Below are 18211 nucleotides of genomic sequence, written 5' to 3'. Positions count from 1 at the left end.
TGAATGAGCTTCCCTCAAACACTGGGCGGAAAACCTTGCCCATCAGATTGTTTGCAAATAGCAAATAAGTGGGGGTGACTGACCTCAAATAACTTTATTCCTATGAATGTTCACAGATGCTTTCTTGCAGAGTTAAACCAGCTCTACAAATCAAGAAATAAACCATTAAGTCGAATGTTTGCTCCTTTTACCTTTCCATACACTGTAAACTACAAAAAATACAACTATTACATTAACTAACTCTTAGAGACAGCCCATGTCAAATACACCTCTACCTCGATATAACGCTATCCTCGGGAGCCAAAAAATCTTACCGCATTATAGGTGAAACCGCGTTATATGAACTTGCTTTGATCCGCTGGAGTCCACAGGCCCGCCCCCTCGGAGCGCTGCTTTACCACGTTATATCCGAATTCATGTTATATAGGGCCGTGTTATATTCGGGTAGAGGTGTATGTGTATCTACAGGCCGATCTTTCATCTGCATCACTGCTCATAAAAAATGGAAATATATAATATTTACAAGCTATCTACTTCTTTCTTTTTGTTTGAAGCACCAAGCCATTGAAAATAGCAGCTAGCTGCTGTGTTCTAAAATATTTAAGTAAAAACTTATGTATAGTGAGAAGGATTTGGAATCACAACCTGGAGAGAGACAAGAGCTGTCCATAATTGTATTTCTTCATTTCTTGCTTCTAACAGATGATTAGTTGAGATATGATTCTCCATATCCACTTTTAACTTATTTATGCCTTGATAGGCAGGGAGTGAGGGAGGCTCACCTGTCAAAGAGCTCTCAAGGAAAGTGAGGGATTCTCTAAAAACACAACCCCATAATAAGAAATGACAATTGGGGTCAGACAAAGGTCAGGCCCAGCACACCTACTATAATGCTCTAATTCCTAACATTCAGAGGAAAAAAGTATTGTGACTTGGATCTAAAATACATTCAAGCTCATAAATAGAAGTCTTTGTGTCAGCTATGCTTTATACTAATGGCCAGAATGCTTGGTTCCCATCTATATAGTTACAGCAAGTATAAACTATGTTTGTATAACAGGATGAAAATGAGATTAGCGTGTGCGCACGTGTAATCCACACACTTTCGGGCTGTGGTGTTCTGTCCCAGCTAGTGACACCAAGACCACTTAGAGAGAGATTAATGAGTTTGCTCTACTTAGCCTTAGCTAACAGCCAGTTGGCTTTTAGCTCATGCTGTAGAGGCTCATGTACTAAACTCCAGGGGTCCCAGGTTCAATCCCGCCTGCCGACGACCAGGGTCTGGCAACATTACGCGCACGCACACACACACACCTCTCCCAAATGTTGTTCCAGACATTCATTTATGCAGTTCAGGTTCTGATAATGCTAAGAAATAGGAGGACAACTGGTAAGTGTCACAAATTGGACTACAAAACAGAGAAAAAGAAAATGGGGAAGAATAGTCTCTCTATGATGAAAATAATGGATAGACACTACTTGTCAGACAGCAACCAGTTTTATACCAACCTTTGTGAGGAAGGTGAACAAGATTACTCCCGACTAGAGACGCGATTGAAAGTAATTAATTGTGTTCTTTGCAAAAAAAACAAAGATAAACAAAAAACTAAAAACTAGATCCCACCTCTTCAACCCAGAATGTCCTTCAGGTTCAATTATATGAAAAAATAAAGATAACTGAATTACCATGAAACCAGGGCGCTACAGCATGGGTGTTCCTCTCAAACCCAGCACGTCGTGGAAGCTGCTCTTCCTTGAACCAGCGAATGAGGATTTCTCTGGAAATGGGTCTAGAAGGACGCTCCCAAGCTTTCCTACATTTAAAATACAAACAATGGGAGATAGACGTCATGCAGCTGTAGTACAAAAAATAACTTGCACCATGTTCATAGAGTAGGGGGAACAGGGGCTAATCACTACAGTTCACGGGGAATTTTTTCCCTCCCACAGCAAAAAAAAAAAATTTTTTTTAACAAAAACAACTGTTTTCCCCCACTTATTTTTTTTTATTTCATTGAATAACCAGATTTCTTTTGGGTAGGGAAGGTGGGGATTTGTTTTCCCATAAAAATCCAAAATTTTTGACAAAACAAATTCCATCACTAAAACGTCAGTTTTGTCCAATAGCCATTTTCTGACAATAAGATTTTATGGAAAATGTTCAACCTGCTGTATTATTCACTCTGATTTCTTTTAATTTTTCATAGACAAAAGATTATTATTTACTACTTTTTACCTTTTGTGTGAATCCCCTGCATGTTAAGCCAGATTCAACCATTGTGGCTGGCATGCCTTGACCACAGGAAAACATGAAGAGAAAACATTTCTCTGGAATGTCTCTCTGAGGTGCTTTTCCTTCCCCCTACTTCTACTATTGCTCCACAGGTCCTATGTCCCTACTTATACATCTTGTAAGTCTTCAGTTTCTGTTTGGCTCACTGCATTTTTCTAGCTCTCGCATCTTGTGCTCTGCCTATAATGGAGCTATCATTTAATGATCCATATTTGCAGGCAACCTGAGTAAGTGCTGAAACTAGTATTGTTTTGAATTACAACTCCTTCAAAATCAGGACATCACCTGGGCAGTCACAGAGAAACACTACTATAACCTACCAGACAACCAAAGCAAACTAGATCCTATAGTACTCGATAATGATGAGTTTGCCCTATAGTGATTGGAGGCCATGCAAGAGAATACTGGGTGCTCTTGACATCTGATGGATATCCTCCTCAGGGTCTGGGTCCTGCTTCCACTGAATGGCAGTTTGGCTGCTGATTTCAACAGAAGCAGAATTAGGCCTTTAGTGTAAATGGCAGAACATCTAGGGTTGACCCCAAAGAGTCTCAGTTCAAGTGGCAAGACAGAGACCTAAGTCAGAATATCAGTTGGATATGCCCTAAGGCTTGGTCTACGCTACAAGATTTTACCAGTAAAACTTGCCTTCTGTTGGCACATCCTTCCACGCATCCATTCTCAGTTTTGAGTGCTGCCAACAAAACCCATTCAAGCTAAACCACCTCCCCAAATGGCATAAATCCTGTACCAGCACCGTTCCACCAGTACAATACCTGTGTGGATGCTGCATAATTTGTACCTCCAGCAAAAGAACCACAAGGCCCCTGGTCCCACAGCAGTGACTGCTTTTGTTAAATTTTTGAACTCTGCTGCCTAGGGGAAGCTTCCCCACCCCTTAAAATACCCAATATGTTTGGAAATTCCTCTCATCCTGCTAGCCCACCTTTGGTATACTAGAATGTAGGTATTATTCCAGGTAAAGCTATAGCTAAAAAAAGCTCAGGTAAACCACATGCTGCTGCCTGGTCCAGGAAAGAATTCCTGGATTTCATCAGCCTGTGAGAGTAGAGGGGTAGTGTAAGCATCTACTCAAGAGATGTGGAACTGCTGCAGAAATAAAGATGTTTATCTGGATATTGCAAAGGCCAGAGGTACAACAAGGACAATTAGCACTGTCTGGCAAAGAGAGATGAACTGCATCAGTCCTAACAAAAGAGAGGAGGGGACAAAAAATCTGGTGCTGTTCTCAAGAACTGCCACTAATGTACAGTTAGACACTGTACTGAGTGGTGACACCATCACCACCCCACAAATGACAGTGGACACCTCACAACATCTGGAGAAAGGCACCACAGAACTGCAACATGACAGTTAGCTTGTTTAGGAGGGGGATGCGATGTTGCAGAGTCCACAGAGAGTCAACAGCTCTTCCACACCCAACTGAGCCTGACCCACCTGAATCAAAAGATGGAACCCAGTGAGGAAGGGGAAGAGAAGGGGAAGGGTCCCTTCTGACCTTAAAGTCTATGATTCTATGAAAGGGAACTCCAGTAGATGAAATATACTGCTGCCCATTTATGCATGCTTTCTTCTCAGGGCCTCAAAACCTTCTGGATCCCTCTTCCCCGCTCTGAGAGTAGCCTCTGAACATCTTTTATAACATCTGGTTTGTTTTAAGAGCATGCAGCTTGTACAAATAGATACATCTTTGCTAAAAGAACACAATAAACAACCAATTTTTTCCCAAATACCTATTTTTGTAGGCAGAAAAAAAGTAAAATAAAAACAGTGCAAACACAGAAATATACGCAAACCAATACCAGAGTGTTCAAATTAAGTACATGGAAAAGCTGCTCTGACATTATGATAACAGAGAGAGTGCATGCTATCCACACAGGGAAGAAAGCAAACTACACATGGAGGCACAGTTAATTCCCCCAGATATTGCTGCTTTTAAAGATTTTATATGGGTGGCCTAGACAGCTTACCCACTCCTGTATCCTAAAGTCCAGAGCTCACTTCTCTCTGATTCTGTTTAAGAGTGAAAGATAAACAGTTCCCACAAGGCTGTTTGGAGTCCTGTTTAAGCATGAATTAAAAGGGCTGGTTTTATAGCAATTTTCTGCCTAGGGCCAAATCATGAAATTGCTCCCAGTTGATTTCTACACAACTACAGTAGACAAAGTGAGCATGGTAGGGGCAGGAGGAGAAAAAAATTAAATACAACCACACAGATAGAGACAAACGATGATGAGTGAAAGGAACAAAACGCTTCAACACACAGAGAAAATCAGCAGGGAAAAATAGACAGGAAAGAAGGATGAAGGGAGGAAATAAAAACCCAGACAAGCTTTCCAAAGAACATAGAAGGTGAAAGAAATAGGAATCTCACACAGAAATAACATCATTTTACTGTGACTTTAGACAGCCCTGAACTGAAGAGGCAGTGCACAAATTTGCACCAGCCCAGAATTACCCTCAGGAAGCACTGTGACTCACGCTCACCCCTCTAGAGATACTGTGCTAACCCCCTTTCCCTTGCTCAAGGGAGCAGTAATCTGCTGATGTCCACACCAGTAGCAGATTACAACGCACCCCCTACATGCTTAGCTGCACTGGCCACCTCACTGGAGGAACAATACTTTGACTCTGCCCCTTCTCCCTCTGTTCACCCACCTGCCCTCCCCACCCCACCCCCATATGGGGAGTACACACATACGAAGTAGCTGTTATTCCTATGCATGCAGATCCAAGATCTGGGTAGCCTGTACAAGGGTTTAAGGAGAGTTTTTACTCCCCTGATTCCCTTCAGCAGGTATGTAGTCTGAGTCACAATCTAGTCATACACAATGACAAAAAGATGCCTTAAGAGATAAGAAAAACAAACAATACCAAATTTTAAACATAGATATGACTTGGAGATGGATAAACAGCTTTGGACAAGGGTTGGATAAGGATCCAAACTTTTTTCAGGTCTTCTCAGCCCTACTTGTGAGTAATTCACACTAAACAACACCCAATTCTGTAATAAATAACTCCATTTATAAAGCAGAGAAATTCAGGCTGAATTATAACCCCTAGTTTTTGAAATTTACTATCTTTATTAGTGTGTTTATTACTTTATTTCAGAGAAGATTCTTTGATGTAAGTGGTTTGGGAAAATAAAAATAATGAGAAGATTGTTTTGACAAGTGGCTTGATGGCGAGTGTAGAGATCCCACCGCATTTCAGACAGAGCAATTTTGATTCCTCAAACTGGGAATTTAAACAACCCATCTGCAGTGAGTTTCCGTATCTCACATAACAAGACAAAGAGATTGCTTGTCAAAATAGAACACAAACCCCAAGCAGGAGGGGACTGAAGTCCTTTTGGTGCTGCCGGGCTGCCAGACATCACAAGCACATTGACTAGTAATCACAAAACTTGGCAATAAAAGGGAAAATAAGAGTTGAATTACTCTTTCTTCCCTGAATGTGCATTATTTTTTAAACTTTACCACCTTGCCCAGTTCATGTTATCTTGTTCATCTTACTAAGCCTAATTAATAATGTCAGACGGCAACATATATACCCACAAGGAGCGACTGATAAATTTCACAGCAGATGGGGTGCTGTGTTGGATTGTTTTTCACTTCTGGAATCCACGTGGTTTACGAAAGAGACAGATGAAGGATCAATAGGTTTAAAAAAAACCCTCAGAAGACCCTTGATTTTGCCATCAGAAAACTCAACTAAAACTTAGGAGGTTGTCCCCTCTATAAAATGTGTCAAAGAGCACTTGAGCAGCAGTTATTTCTAGGCTGCAGGGCTAAGGTTTGCTTGAGAATTTGTTTGATTCTCTCTCTATCCCAGCCTTGCATTCTTATCAAATCATTGACTTTTTTAAAGACCCATCTTTTTGTAGATGCTAAAAGAGCCTTTTAAAAACAAACACCATTTAACTGACATTATGCACTCAGTGCATTTTGATCTTTTTAAAACATCCCCTTTCTATTCAGGGTCAAGAACAACACTGTGGAGAATCTCAAATAAAACAAAATTAAATTAAAAATATAAAATCAAATAAAAGAAGCACTTGTTAAAATGGCCCATGAATGGAGGATCAATTTTTTTGAGTCACCTACAATACAAACGAACCTGGCTGGTGTAGTGAGCGTCATTACTGGGCTAGGACTGTTGCTGTTCAGCTTTATCTCTGGCTCATTATTCAGGCTGGTCCCCTTGAACAGGTTACTCAAGCCAGCCACTTTTCCTTTCTGGATGGCTCGTAAGGATTGCCGTCGATATTCATCCCGGGCCCTGCGTGCTTTGTGGCTCCTTTCCTCATCTGCAGCCTTTGAGCGGCGCACTGGGTGGGGAAGAAAGTCATTTGTGTTTTAGAAATATATTCATGGCTCTCTACCCTTTTCTTTATAGAACAATTATCTACATTCATTCCTCTCTATTACCTGATTTTAAAAATATTCAGATTCCAACACACAAAATACCACCAAAGGATTGAAGAATGGTTTGGCTAATGTCCTTTGCAGTTGTGTAAAATAAAGGAAATCGAAACTCTTATTCCACGTCATAAATTCACCATGGCCAAGGCTGGGCAGGAATTAATGCTCTAAATTCCAACACTGCATAGTATATTAGGCATGTGTCATGGAGTCACTGGGCCAATGCTCTGGAACTACTCCATACAAAGCCAGCCAGGACTCTGGTGTAGCATGCCTCCTCTCTCTGAGCATACTGTCTCCAGAGCAATAACCTTACACAGCTTTGACCTCCCTGGGTCTGACCTTGGAGCATTCAGCATCCCCTTCCACACCGTGTGCTTCCTGCAGTGAGTCCGCCCGGGTGGGGCTCCTGGAGAAGCCAGAGGGCCCTGCACCCCAACTCCTTAGTCAGCAGTGACTCTCAGTCAGTGTGTAGAAGAGAAAGGTTTATTAGTTGACAGGAACACAGTGTAGAACAGAGCTTGCTATCACAGAAATCAGTGACTTTCATCCACGTCCATCTTGGGGACTCCTGGGCCAGACGGCCTAGACTCCCCCTCTTCCAGTCCCCCAAAGCAGACTGCCAAGCTACCAGCGATCCAACCTCCGACACCCCACCTGTGGCTCCTCCTCCTTCTCTTTGTCCTGCTTCCTGGGCAAAAGGTGTCACCTGGTCACACCTCCATCCTGGGTCTCAGGTTACATACATGCAGACAGCTGGGCAGCCTCACCTGCCCCGAGGGCCTCAGCAAAAATCACACATCCAATTCCCACCACCAAAATATTGGTGCAGTACACAGGGAAATGGAGGTACACACAGTATTAGTATAGGACAGTAAGACTCACATGCAACATAACAAGATGAATAAAATCCCACTTCGTCACAGTATGTCATAGGGATACATGCCTCTGAGGCATCAGGTATGGACCCACAGTTGGGGAAAGCATACCAGGCTTGGACACTGAGACACAAGTGGTCCAATCTCAATGGTCAATCTTTTGAGAATGGGTAGAGTAAAGGTTAATAGCAATAAACCATTACAAGGCATGCATTTGATGCCTGCTTGGGCTGCATTATGAGAAACTCAGTCTTTGGCTTCATGACTTCAGATACCAATGCCCTGTTCAAGCAAAACACTGAAGCACATGCTTAATTTCAGCACATGAGTAGCTGGATTCAATGGGATTATTCACCTGGTTAAACAAATGATTAAGTGCTTTGTTGGATCAGAGCTCAACAGCATACCGTTGTGAGACTTAATGCTCTTAGATTACGGCTCCTTAAATTGAAATATTCTTTAGAATAATATAAAAATAGTTTGTGGGATACATGCAGGGTATCTTTCCACTATGGAAAGCAGTTCCTAGGAGAAGGATCACAGAAAATACTAGGCTAAAGTTTATGAACACCCTTTCCCTACTGTTTTGAGTATATTAATGTTTTTCTTTTTAAAAAATAAGTTCCCTGGGCTACTTTGATCCCTTCTCCACCCCCAAGTGCTACGCTGCCCTTTCACCGTCTGTGTGAGTCCCAGCTGCCTGTCACTTTCAATACACTTGGTGATAAAAACTAAATTTGGCATAAAGAACGCTTCCAATTGTGGGGTTTTTGTTTGGCTGTTTTTCCTCTGTCTCACTCCCTCCCTCCCCACCACCACCACCACCACCACCACCACCGCTTTTTAAAAATAGAAAATGGGTTAAAAGTGACAGAAGGGACAAAGGACACCTTGTGCTTTGGTAAGGCAGTATAAAATTTGAGTCTCAACAACTCGAGAACCAAGCTGTGTAGTAGGGGTATGTCTATACTGCATTGTACAACCGGATCTGTGGCACCTAGGCTTGTGGACTTGGTATTTCCGAGCCCACTCCTGAGCATCCACCCAACAGGGTCGGCTTTATGAACTGTGAGGCCCGATTCAAATACCCGGCAGTCCGGGGCTTCGGCGGCACTTCGGCGGCAGGAGGTCCGCTCTGGGTCTTCCGCGGCACTGAAAGACCTCCCCCACCGCCGAAAAGCTGCTGAAGACCCGGAGCGGACAACCCCCCGCCGAAATACCATCGAATACCCGGAGCGGAGCGCCGCCGGGTGAGTAAAAAAAATTTAAAAGATGCCTAAGGCGCGGGAACGGGGCCCTCTTAAGCGCGGGGCCCGATTCCGGGGAATCAGGGGAATCGGCCTAAAGCCAGCCCTGCCACCCAGCATTGTAAAACTTGATTTACAATTACTGGACCCAGGTCTCAGCTATGCTATTGCATCCATACTGCACTATGCAGACCTTCTGACCTGGGTCTAGCAGCTTGATCTGCACCCACACTGCAAAATGACTGGACTTGGACCACAGTTTCAGTGGGACTCAGGTTCTGACCCACCACCCGTGAGCAGGGCCCTAGGATCTGGGTTCTGATTGCTTGTTGATCTGGGTCACACTGATTTGCATGTGGACAGACAGGGAGGTTGCTCTCAAACCTGAGTCAGAATTTGGGCTTTGCAGGTAGTGTAGACATACCCTAACAGAGTCCTATCCTCTGTGGATTGTGGCAGAGGGGACACGTAACCAGAGGGGATGAATAACAGATTTTTTTAAGTCAGTGGCAATTTTGAAAAGTCAAAAAAGAAATCATTTCCAGGTTGAATAAAATGTTTCATTTCAGCAAAATCTAAACGTTTGGCTTCAATTTCTGCCATTTTAATAGGTTGTGGATTTTAAAAAAATAAGGACATTTTAAAACAAAAGGTTGTCTCAAATAAAAAATAGTAATGTTTCATTTTGAAAGTGTCTAAACATTTAGATTCTTTCTGATTGTCTCCCTCAAAATGAACAACTCAGCACAACCGACAAGTTCAATAAATGATTTAGTGTTGCTGAATCTGCATTTTTTCACTGAAAAAAAGTGGGCTGCACTAGCATATAAAATATGCATATCCATAATCTGGAATGATGAGGCTGCTATCCTTGGCTGAGGCCACCAGAGACAAGACATCCATGACTGAGGCCTCCTGAGCACTCTTCATTTCGAACTTGTGTGTTCAAAAGGTCAGAGTTAAGAATTTCACAGCTGTTTCATCACTGTTTTACAACTGGGATAGTCCCATAAAGCAGAAGCTATTACCACCATCACTAGTGTGAGGTTAAATCAGTTACCTGCCCAAAATGAGAATGTTTCCTAAAATTATGAGAGCCTAGAAACAAAAGGGTATAATGAAAATGGTTTTGTTACCTCAACAATAGAGGATATTAGCTGTGTCCACTAGAAGTCTAAATATTTTTATTCTTATCACACCTTTCTCTCCTAGTACTTTCCAATGGCTGCTAGCCCTATTGTCTGCAATATGTTGTTCACTTACTCTTAAGAAAAAGTGTTCCCCCATCAACGAATAGAGGAGCAATACCCTTTCAGCCACTGCAATGCACAGTATACACATATTTGTTCTAACTCCAAGAGCCCTCTTCTAAGCCAGAATACTCATGGCAGGATTGATAATTGCTACTGGAGGCAATAGCTTGATTCTTTAATATTTGCTTCGCTGGATGTTAAGGGTTTGTTTTGTACTGGAATAATTTGCCTGCCTAAAGATATTTATGTCTCAAAAAACATCAAAATGGGGCTCAAGGCACTAAAAAAAAAAGTGAGTTGATAAATGAATACTCACTGTGCAGTTCTTAGTGCATACAAGATTTTTGAAAAGCAAGGAAGGCTCTGCATGTGTAGTACATAGTTGTGTATGCAGCACATACACTACCTCTTCTCCCTCCGCAGTGATACCTGTGACTGGCAATGCACGCATGCAGGTATTCTGCTAGACAGCCACATTTCATGAGGCTGCTTGCCTGCTTCAGGTTTTCACCTTGAGGTGAAATAAGCATAAGTATATATTGATTTATGTGAATTATGGAAACACTCAATGGAGCCAGGAAATAATAAAAGAAAGAGCAGACCTTGCAAGAAAATCTATAAGCAAACAAGGGACCAACGAATGTCCACAAACTTTGGAGGTTTAGTAACATCAAAGGGGTGTGCTGGAGTGGAAGCAAATAAAGAGATTGGATTTAATAAGTGATCCAAGAAAAATTATCCAGTTTCAGTCTGGTGCTTTCATCTATACACTTGGTAGAATTACAGTTTGGGTAAATACTTTGGGTCTATCTAAAAATTCATCCTGAATTTTCAGCTGGGTGGAGTACTGAACTACTGCATACTATGGAAAACAGAGAAACAGTTTTCACTGTTCACCCTACAGGTGAAGTGATTCCTATATATAATTTGAGTGGGGCAACAGTATTACTTGGAAAGTTTTATCTTTAAGAATATGAGGCACAAAACACTGGTTGCTCTAAATATGGTCATTGTCTTTGTAATAATGCCACCAGCAGCAATGAAGATAAGTCTTAAGTGCAATGCTGCATGGTCAGTAAATAATGTTAGGGAACAGTCATCATTTGTCACAGTTGTATCACAGCTAGAACCAGAGTTCTGAATACAGTAAAGAATCTTGAGTTCTCTAGGGTCCACTGGTATAGACATATTGGACTTCCCTGGATAGCCTGCCTATATCTAAGAAGAATGGCAAGAAAAAAACCAAAAGCATCTACATGCTCCATTTCACTCAGCCATAGACAAGTACTTCAACAGAGATGTGTCTACAATCCTTACTTTGGTTAATACTTCTATATCGGTAGGGGCCAGTAACCTAGACTACATTTTCCTGTTCATATAAAGATATTGTAACACCTTTACCATCTAGGGAGTTGCTCTTTGTATGAAGAGTGGCATTCTTAAGCAGAGTGGCATTGTTTGGAATGGTTTAACATTAACATGTCTTTTCCAGAGAAACTATGGTCTCTGACTGACAGTTCTTCCTCCCTCTTATATTTTATCACATATATTCATAGTGACACCTGGGCTGAATTCTGTCTTTTTGTGTTTTACAATTGTCCTCACTACAGATTTCTTAACAGAAGTAACAGAAAAACTATACAGCAATACACATGGACTTGCAGGGCCTCCTACTGAACATTCTGTCAGTAAGAAAAAGGCACAGTTTTCCCTGTCTCACTTCTCAGAGCAAGACAGGATTTAAGCCTCCCAACACCCACAGATCCCTGAAAAAGTTGACAGAGGCTCTATGTCTTTATAATTGTTGCAGGAGCTGTACTGTCATGTTGTCCCCAGCTTCCACTGACCTCCCTCTAGGGAATCCACCGAGGGGGAGAGGGAACTCACAGGAGCTAATGATCCAAGGTCAGTGGCGTTAAATTTATTCCTGGAATACTCAGGGCCAATGAAGGGAAATGAAAGGGTGGGGAGAGGCCATCTGTGGTCCCACCCTCTCCATAGCTAGCTGACTCAAGGCAGTAAGCAGGACCATGCAAGTCATGGGGTTGGTCCTCACCTTGCTGTGCCTTTCTGTGCACTCAGAATGCCACTCATGGAAGCATAAGGGTGCATTTGGCCCTGTATCTCTAATACTTCTTGTTTCCTTGTCCTTTGCATACAGCTGGGTAACTAAATCCTTATTCTCAGTGCCCTACCTGACTCTGTTGCTTCTCCAGCTCTTTATGTTGGGGTCAAGACCAGCGCAGATATTGTCATGCTGAATGCCTATACATGCAGCAGCTACAATCTCTGCACCACTTGTTATCTTTCAGAACACATTGTAGCCTTCCATCTCCCACCCTGTCAATAGGAAGGCAAAAGGATCTTGGATGTCTGGTATTATTCATTGTATGAATGAATTATTTTTCCTGTTTGACTGTCCGGAGATACTACAGGTTGTGTATTTTTAACACCTCTCCGCCACTGTGCTACAGGTTGTGTATTTTTAACACCTCTCTGCCACTGGGCATAAAATCATCCATGGTCAGACTAAAGGATCTATCTAATAGTCTCTTCTGGCCTTAAAGTCTCTGAATCACCAGCATAAGTTGGCCTCTCTCTAAGTACACACCTGGCCACGTGAAGATGCGCACACATCATCAGTGCATCCCCTTGTGTTACGATACAATTGTGCAGAGCTTTTCTCCTCCAGTACCTCTGCAGGCCATCTGTCTTCATACATCACTCAGCCTTCCAGCTGAGAAGCAGGTAGCCCAAATCCCTTCCTGGGTAACAAAATACCCAACTGTACATCCAAATAAATATCTAAACCAAAATTTCTTCTACCCCTGTTGGACGGCATGAAGCCCTTTGCTTCTTAGCCCCTACTCCTGAGCCCTACAGAGCTTCTCTGATGCAGCTTTCTCCCAGCAGGTTTTCCCTACTGCCTCCCCAATTTGGGGACTCTGGCAGCTTCCCTTAGGGATCTTCCTGCTACTTACAGGTCCTCTCTCAGCCCCCCTGCCATAGCCAGCTGGCTCCCTTTGGGTCTCTTCCAGCCTACCTTCCCCAAATCCTTCCCAGAGAGAGAACTCCCCTGGCTTGTCTCTCCTGGTCTCCTCCTAGCCTGAGCTCTGTTTAAACAATCCTCTGCCTGATCTCCTGCAGCTGGGGTCAGACATTATAATTACATCTCCATCACACACAGCTAGAGGATAGCTGTCTGGCTACAGGCAAGGCTGACCATGGCTTGCCTTAAACAGACCCTCATCACCATAGTGCCTGAGCCCCTCTCCATTATTAATGGATGCTATCCTCATATCTTCCCTGTGAAGCAGGGAAATATTATCCCTATTTTACAAACTGGGAACTGAGGCAACAGGGTAGATTTGCTAAGGTCACACACAAACCTGTGGCTGAACCAAGAATCAAACCCTGGTCTCAAGAGTCTGAGTCCAAGTTCACCACCCTATCCTTATCCTTCCTATTAGGTTACAGTATTGCCAGAAGCAAGGGAGGGCACATTCTCCTTCAACTCAGGTGTGATGGACAAGAGAGAAGAATCTGCTCTAGGGTTACCATATTTCAAGTTACCAAATAGAGGACACTGCCAGGGGGTGGTGGGGAAGGAGTTGGGGAACTGGAGGAGTGTGTGTGTACTGGGAAGGGGTATTTGGAGGAGGTACAGTTGGGAGGTGCTGGAGGGGGTATTTGGAGGGTGTTGGGGGGGTGTTTTGGGTGCGGATTTTGGGGGGTTTGGAGGTGGTACCTGCAGCCGCACACTCAAGGTGGGGAGCAGTATCATGCTCCCTGTCACAGTGGCAGGGCAGCTGGCACAGTCCAGGGACACAGTGCCAGCCCGTCAGTCCTCCCTGCAGGCCTCTCCCCCACCACAGGGTGGGGAGCTGGGACTTGGCCCTCTCACTCCTCCTAGCCAGGCTCTGAGGCCCTGCGGCGGGATTGACTGCCTGGCTGAGAGGCGCTTATCTGGCGGGCCAAGCCAGGGTGGGTGGGATCCGGCAGTCAGGGCCGTCCCTAGGGGGAGGTGGGGCCCAGGATATAGGCTCCGAGTTTCTATTCTGCTGGGGGGCTCCCCCTGGCTTCACCCAGGACCCGCCCCCACTTCTCCCCTTCCCCCAAGGCCCCCCCAAGGCCCCCCCTCACCCCATCTCTTCCCACCCCTTCCCCGCTCAGTTCCGCACCCTCCCTTCAAGCACGCTTCGCCCTCGCTCCTCTCCCCTCCCCGCCAGCATCTCCTGACACTGCAAAACATCTGATCTGTGACAGGCACTGCGGGGCAGGGGGGGGCACTGATCGGTGGGGCCCGCCAGAGGGCGGGAGGCGCTAGTGGGAGGGGAAGGTTCTGGTAGGGGAGCTCCTCCTTGCCCCCCATCCACCTGCCGCTTGTCTCCCATTCGGCTCCTCACCCCCTCGCCCACCCGCCTCACCTCCCTGCCTGCGGGGCCCCCCAAAGCGGGTGGCCTGGGGCAGTTGCACAATTTGCTATACCCAAGGGACAGCTCTGCTGGCAGTTGTGGATGAAGGGGAAGGACCAATCGAGATGTGGAGATAGCTCTTGCTGAACTGCACCATCTGCTCCACAAAAATCCCCAACATTTCCTCTTATTTGAAAAATCCACCCGGATGGAGGGCGGAGGACCAAAAAAAAAAAAAAAGAGGTCATGTCCAGGAAAACCCAGGTGTATGGTAACCCTAATCTGCACAGTCTGTAAGAGTGAGACCAACTAGCCTGGAACCTTGGAACAGAGGAGCTTTTGAATCTGGGCTGAGATTTGATTTGGCCTTAGTTATTCCAGATCACTTTACAGTCCCTACAATTTTCTAAACATGCCAAAGTTATCTTTTTACTGAAAACAGAGCACTGACTTTTATATTTCCATGTAGACTCGGGGAAAATCCCTCTTTGCAGTTCTGACAGGATTCTAACACTAGATCTTTTAATACAGATGTGGATTAATTCATGCAGTGCTGGGACTGAACTCGAGTAAGTCACATCATTTGCGAAAGATTAGGAGCTCTCCATTTTTTATGGTCTATTTTGTGCTTTTGAAGCACTATGAGTCACAGCTGGAGCAGGGTGAGTTCTGCAAAAAAATGTGTCATGAATATGCATCCCAATTTTAAAAGCTTTTGCTTCAGCTGTGCCCTTGTTAATAATTCTTAGTCTGTAGCTTGTTTATGAGTAGTTCATAATGACTATTTAATATTCAAATTCAAAATTCAACATTTTGAGTACACATATATGTCACATGGTATGTTTCTGTTCCCCTGTTGGAAATTGACTTCCTATAAATATTCTGCAGTATGGCTCCTGGTCAACAATCTGCTTATGTTAAAGCTGTAAAGCTATTCAACAAAACACTCTAAGGCCCATTGAAATCAATGAGCCTCAAGCACGTACTTAAAATTAAGCATGTGCTTAAATGCATTGCTGAATAGGAGCCTATTTGCTTAAAAATCATTCTTTTAGCAAACATTCCTGCCTGTAAACATGTTCACTTGAATTTTTATGGAAAGCAAACACAAAGAAGTTGTGTTCACACAATCTAAGCAAATTCCCTTAAAAATTCAAGCAAAAATGTACAGACTTTTTTGCAGTAGTCACTCTGCTCTCATTAATATACTGTAATACTGTTCACATTGGAGATTAATAGAACTGGTCAAGCAGTGTTCGATTAACATAGTACTCAGTAAATTTTGCTGTTTTCCATCAAATAATTTATTCCACAAATAGATTTTTGCAGTATTCAATCCCACTTATAGGTATTAAACAATTTTTCCATTGGTATTTTACAAGTCCTTTGTTTGCAACTATGCAACAAGCACAGATCACTATAGAGACTGGAACATAATACTACTCATGAACACTTTGAGAATCTATGACATGGATTTTATTATGGTTAGGAACAAAGTTGAGCAATATCTATACATGCCTATCTCCCAAACTAACTCCACTTCTTCTTAGTCTCATGCTATTATTAGCCATTACAAGCACACTGAAATATGGACTTCTTGGTTCACGCTTTTCCATTAATCTTATTCACATTATTCCATTAATACACTATTCCGCTAATACACTTGTACCCTTCTATACTTGTATCAACTCACAACTGCTCTCCAAGACATTCCTATCATATGTCCAGCATGTGAAATCTAAATGTATAATTACATTTATAACGTCAATTGTTTTTTATAGTGGCAATTACTCAAGATATTCCACACTAGACATTTAGTCTATTAAAAAGCACTAAAAATATGTATTTCAATTAACTATAGCAAAGTGACACTACAGCAGTTCTAAGGGCTTTTATTGTTATTTGGCACAATCAAGTGAACTGAAGTGAACAACAGAAACTAAAATTAGCAACACTTCGTCTATGCCTATTGCTTTGGCAATAAACAGCTGAGAAATAATGTGATGATGAGAGATGAATCCTCATTCCTTTCTAAATTCCATCTACTAAATAAATTAGTAGTGTCATCAATATCATTGCTACATTTGCCCTCCACAACAGATGCACTAGCACTGCTGCTCCTCTTCAGCTGTGACCCCTGCTGCTGCTGAGTGCAGGGGGCTGACTTCAAGAAGAACCTGGCCCAGCTCCTAATGGATAATGTGGCTTCAACAGCAGGTGCAGAATGGCAAAGATGCTAATGCTGCATCTGACAGTGCCTCCTTTGCGTAGGCATGTGCTTACTTATTTATTTATTTAGTATTTAGGACAGAGGCCAAACACAGTTACTGCAAGCCTAACAGTACTGTAAACTTTTGCTACAATGTTGCAATGGGGAGCCTAAAGCCTGAACAGAAACAACCACCTCAAGACTGGAGAGAGGCATTCAGGAACAAATTTTGAATTTGAATACACGGTGGCATTACACTCCTTTAGATTTCCTTAGACCTACTTTCACATATGCATTCTAAATGTTCCTATTAGTTACTTTTCTTGCTACGCTCCCCTCTTCCAGCCCTCCCCACGTGAGTTACACTAACTTATGTAAGCGGGGAATGGTCCCGCTATTGTGGGGAACTTTCCTGGCTTCTGCACTACCCCGGTGAAGTGGGCTAGTGAAAGGATCTGAGTCCTCGCTCCCACTTCCTTTACCCAGAGGCCTCCCTGCCCTTGAGGACTCCCCTTCCACTCTCCTGTCTGGCAGAGTCCTCGTAAACCCCGACAAGGCTGGGCCCAGGATTCCTGGGGGTCTCGACCCCCAACCCTGCTGTGGTCACCCAGGACAGGGGCTAGGGTGTCCCCACTCCAGGGTACTCTCTCTGCACTGGGCACCTCCCTGACCCACTGATCATTTCATACAATTTAAAGCAAATACAAGTTATTTAATTAACAATTAATTTAAAAAAAGAATAAGGAAAAATGGGAAAGGTTAAAGGAAAACACATCACCCCGCTCTGTGGCAGGGAACACTACAGTGTCTCTGGAACATCAGGGCAGTTCACAGTCTGTTCCTTGTAGGTGCCAGGCTCCTTCTCAGGCCCCGGCTGTGCTGTAGAGACGCTGCGGGTTGGACACTTGCTCTGGTGGTGGCCACACGCTCTCAGGCTCTAGGTAGCAGGACCCTTCTTCCCAGCGTCGCCCCCGCCCTGTCAGGGTTACGATGCCCCCCAAGTCTGGCCTGCAGAGCCTCTTGGCTGAGGCGTCTCCCTGCACTGGGCCCACTGCCCAGGGTCCCCCTCACTCTCCCCAGCTGCTCACCGCACCCAGCTCTGGACTGCTCCAGCTCCAGCTCCAGCTCCACTCTGCCTCAGCCCAGCTGCTGCTGCTGCTCTGCTTTCAGCTCCCTGGGCTGCTTCTCTGGCCTCTCTGGCTCTGGTTGCTTCGGCTCTGTTCCCAGGACAGGTCTGCTCTGCAGGCTGCTTCTGTGACTGCTCCCAGCTCTGACCTGCTCCCTGGCTGCTTGTCTGGCCCCTCTGGCTCCGGTTGCTGCAGCTCTCCCCGCAGGGCAGGTCTGCTCTCTCTGGGCTGTGCTCTGGCTTTGGGGCTGCAGCTCTGCTCCCCAGCTCAGCTCAGGCCCCTGCTCTCTCCTTAGCTCGGCCCCACTCTGTCTGACTCAGGCAATTCCAGTTCACATGGAGGAC

The 18211-nt window shown here is 44.1% G+C and overlaps 1 protein-coding gene across 1 annotated transcript in view; it reads right to left on the bottom strand.

The window, feature by feature from the left end:
* Positions 1-18211, bottom strand: part of SH2D4B (SH2 domain containing 4B) — a 113366-nt gene that overhangs the window by 49128 nt on the left and 46027 nt on the right. Inside the window, exons 5-6 of the mRNA XM_054035044.1 lie at positions 6434-6644; positions 1687-1814 (exon numbers count right to left, since the gene is read on the bottom strand). Of these exons, the coding sequence (XP_053891019.1) occupies positions 1687-1814; positions 6434-6644 (339 nt within the window). The remainder of the gene's footprint in view (positions 1-1686; positions 1815-6433; positions 6645-18211) is intronic.

This window comes from Malaclemys terrapin, chromosome 7, assembly GCF_027887155.1.
Source record: "Malaclemys terrapin pileata isolate rMalTer1 chromosome 7, rMalTer1.hap1, whole genome shotgun sequence".
NCBI lineage: Eukaryota > Metazoa > Chordata > Testudines > Emydidae > Malaclemys > Malaclemys terrapin.
Note: the sequence above shows the minus strand (reverse complement) of the source record. Positions and strands in the feature narration are given on the sequence as shown.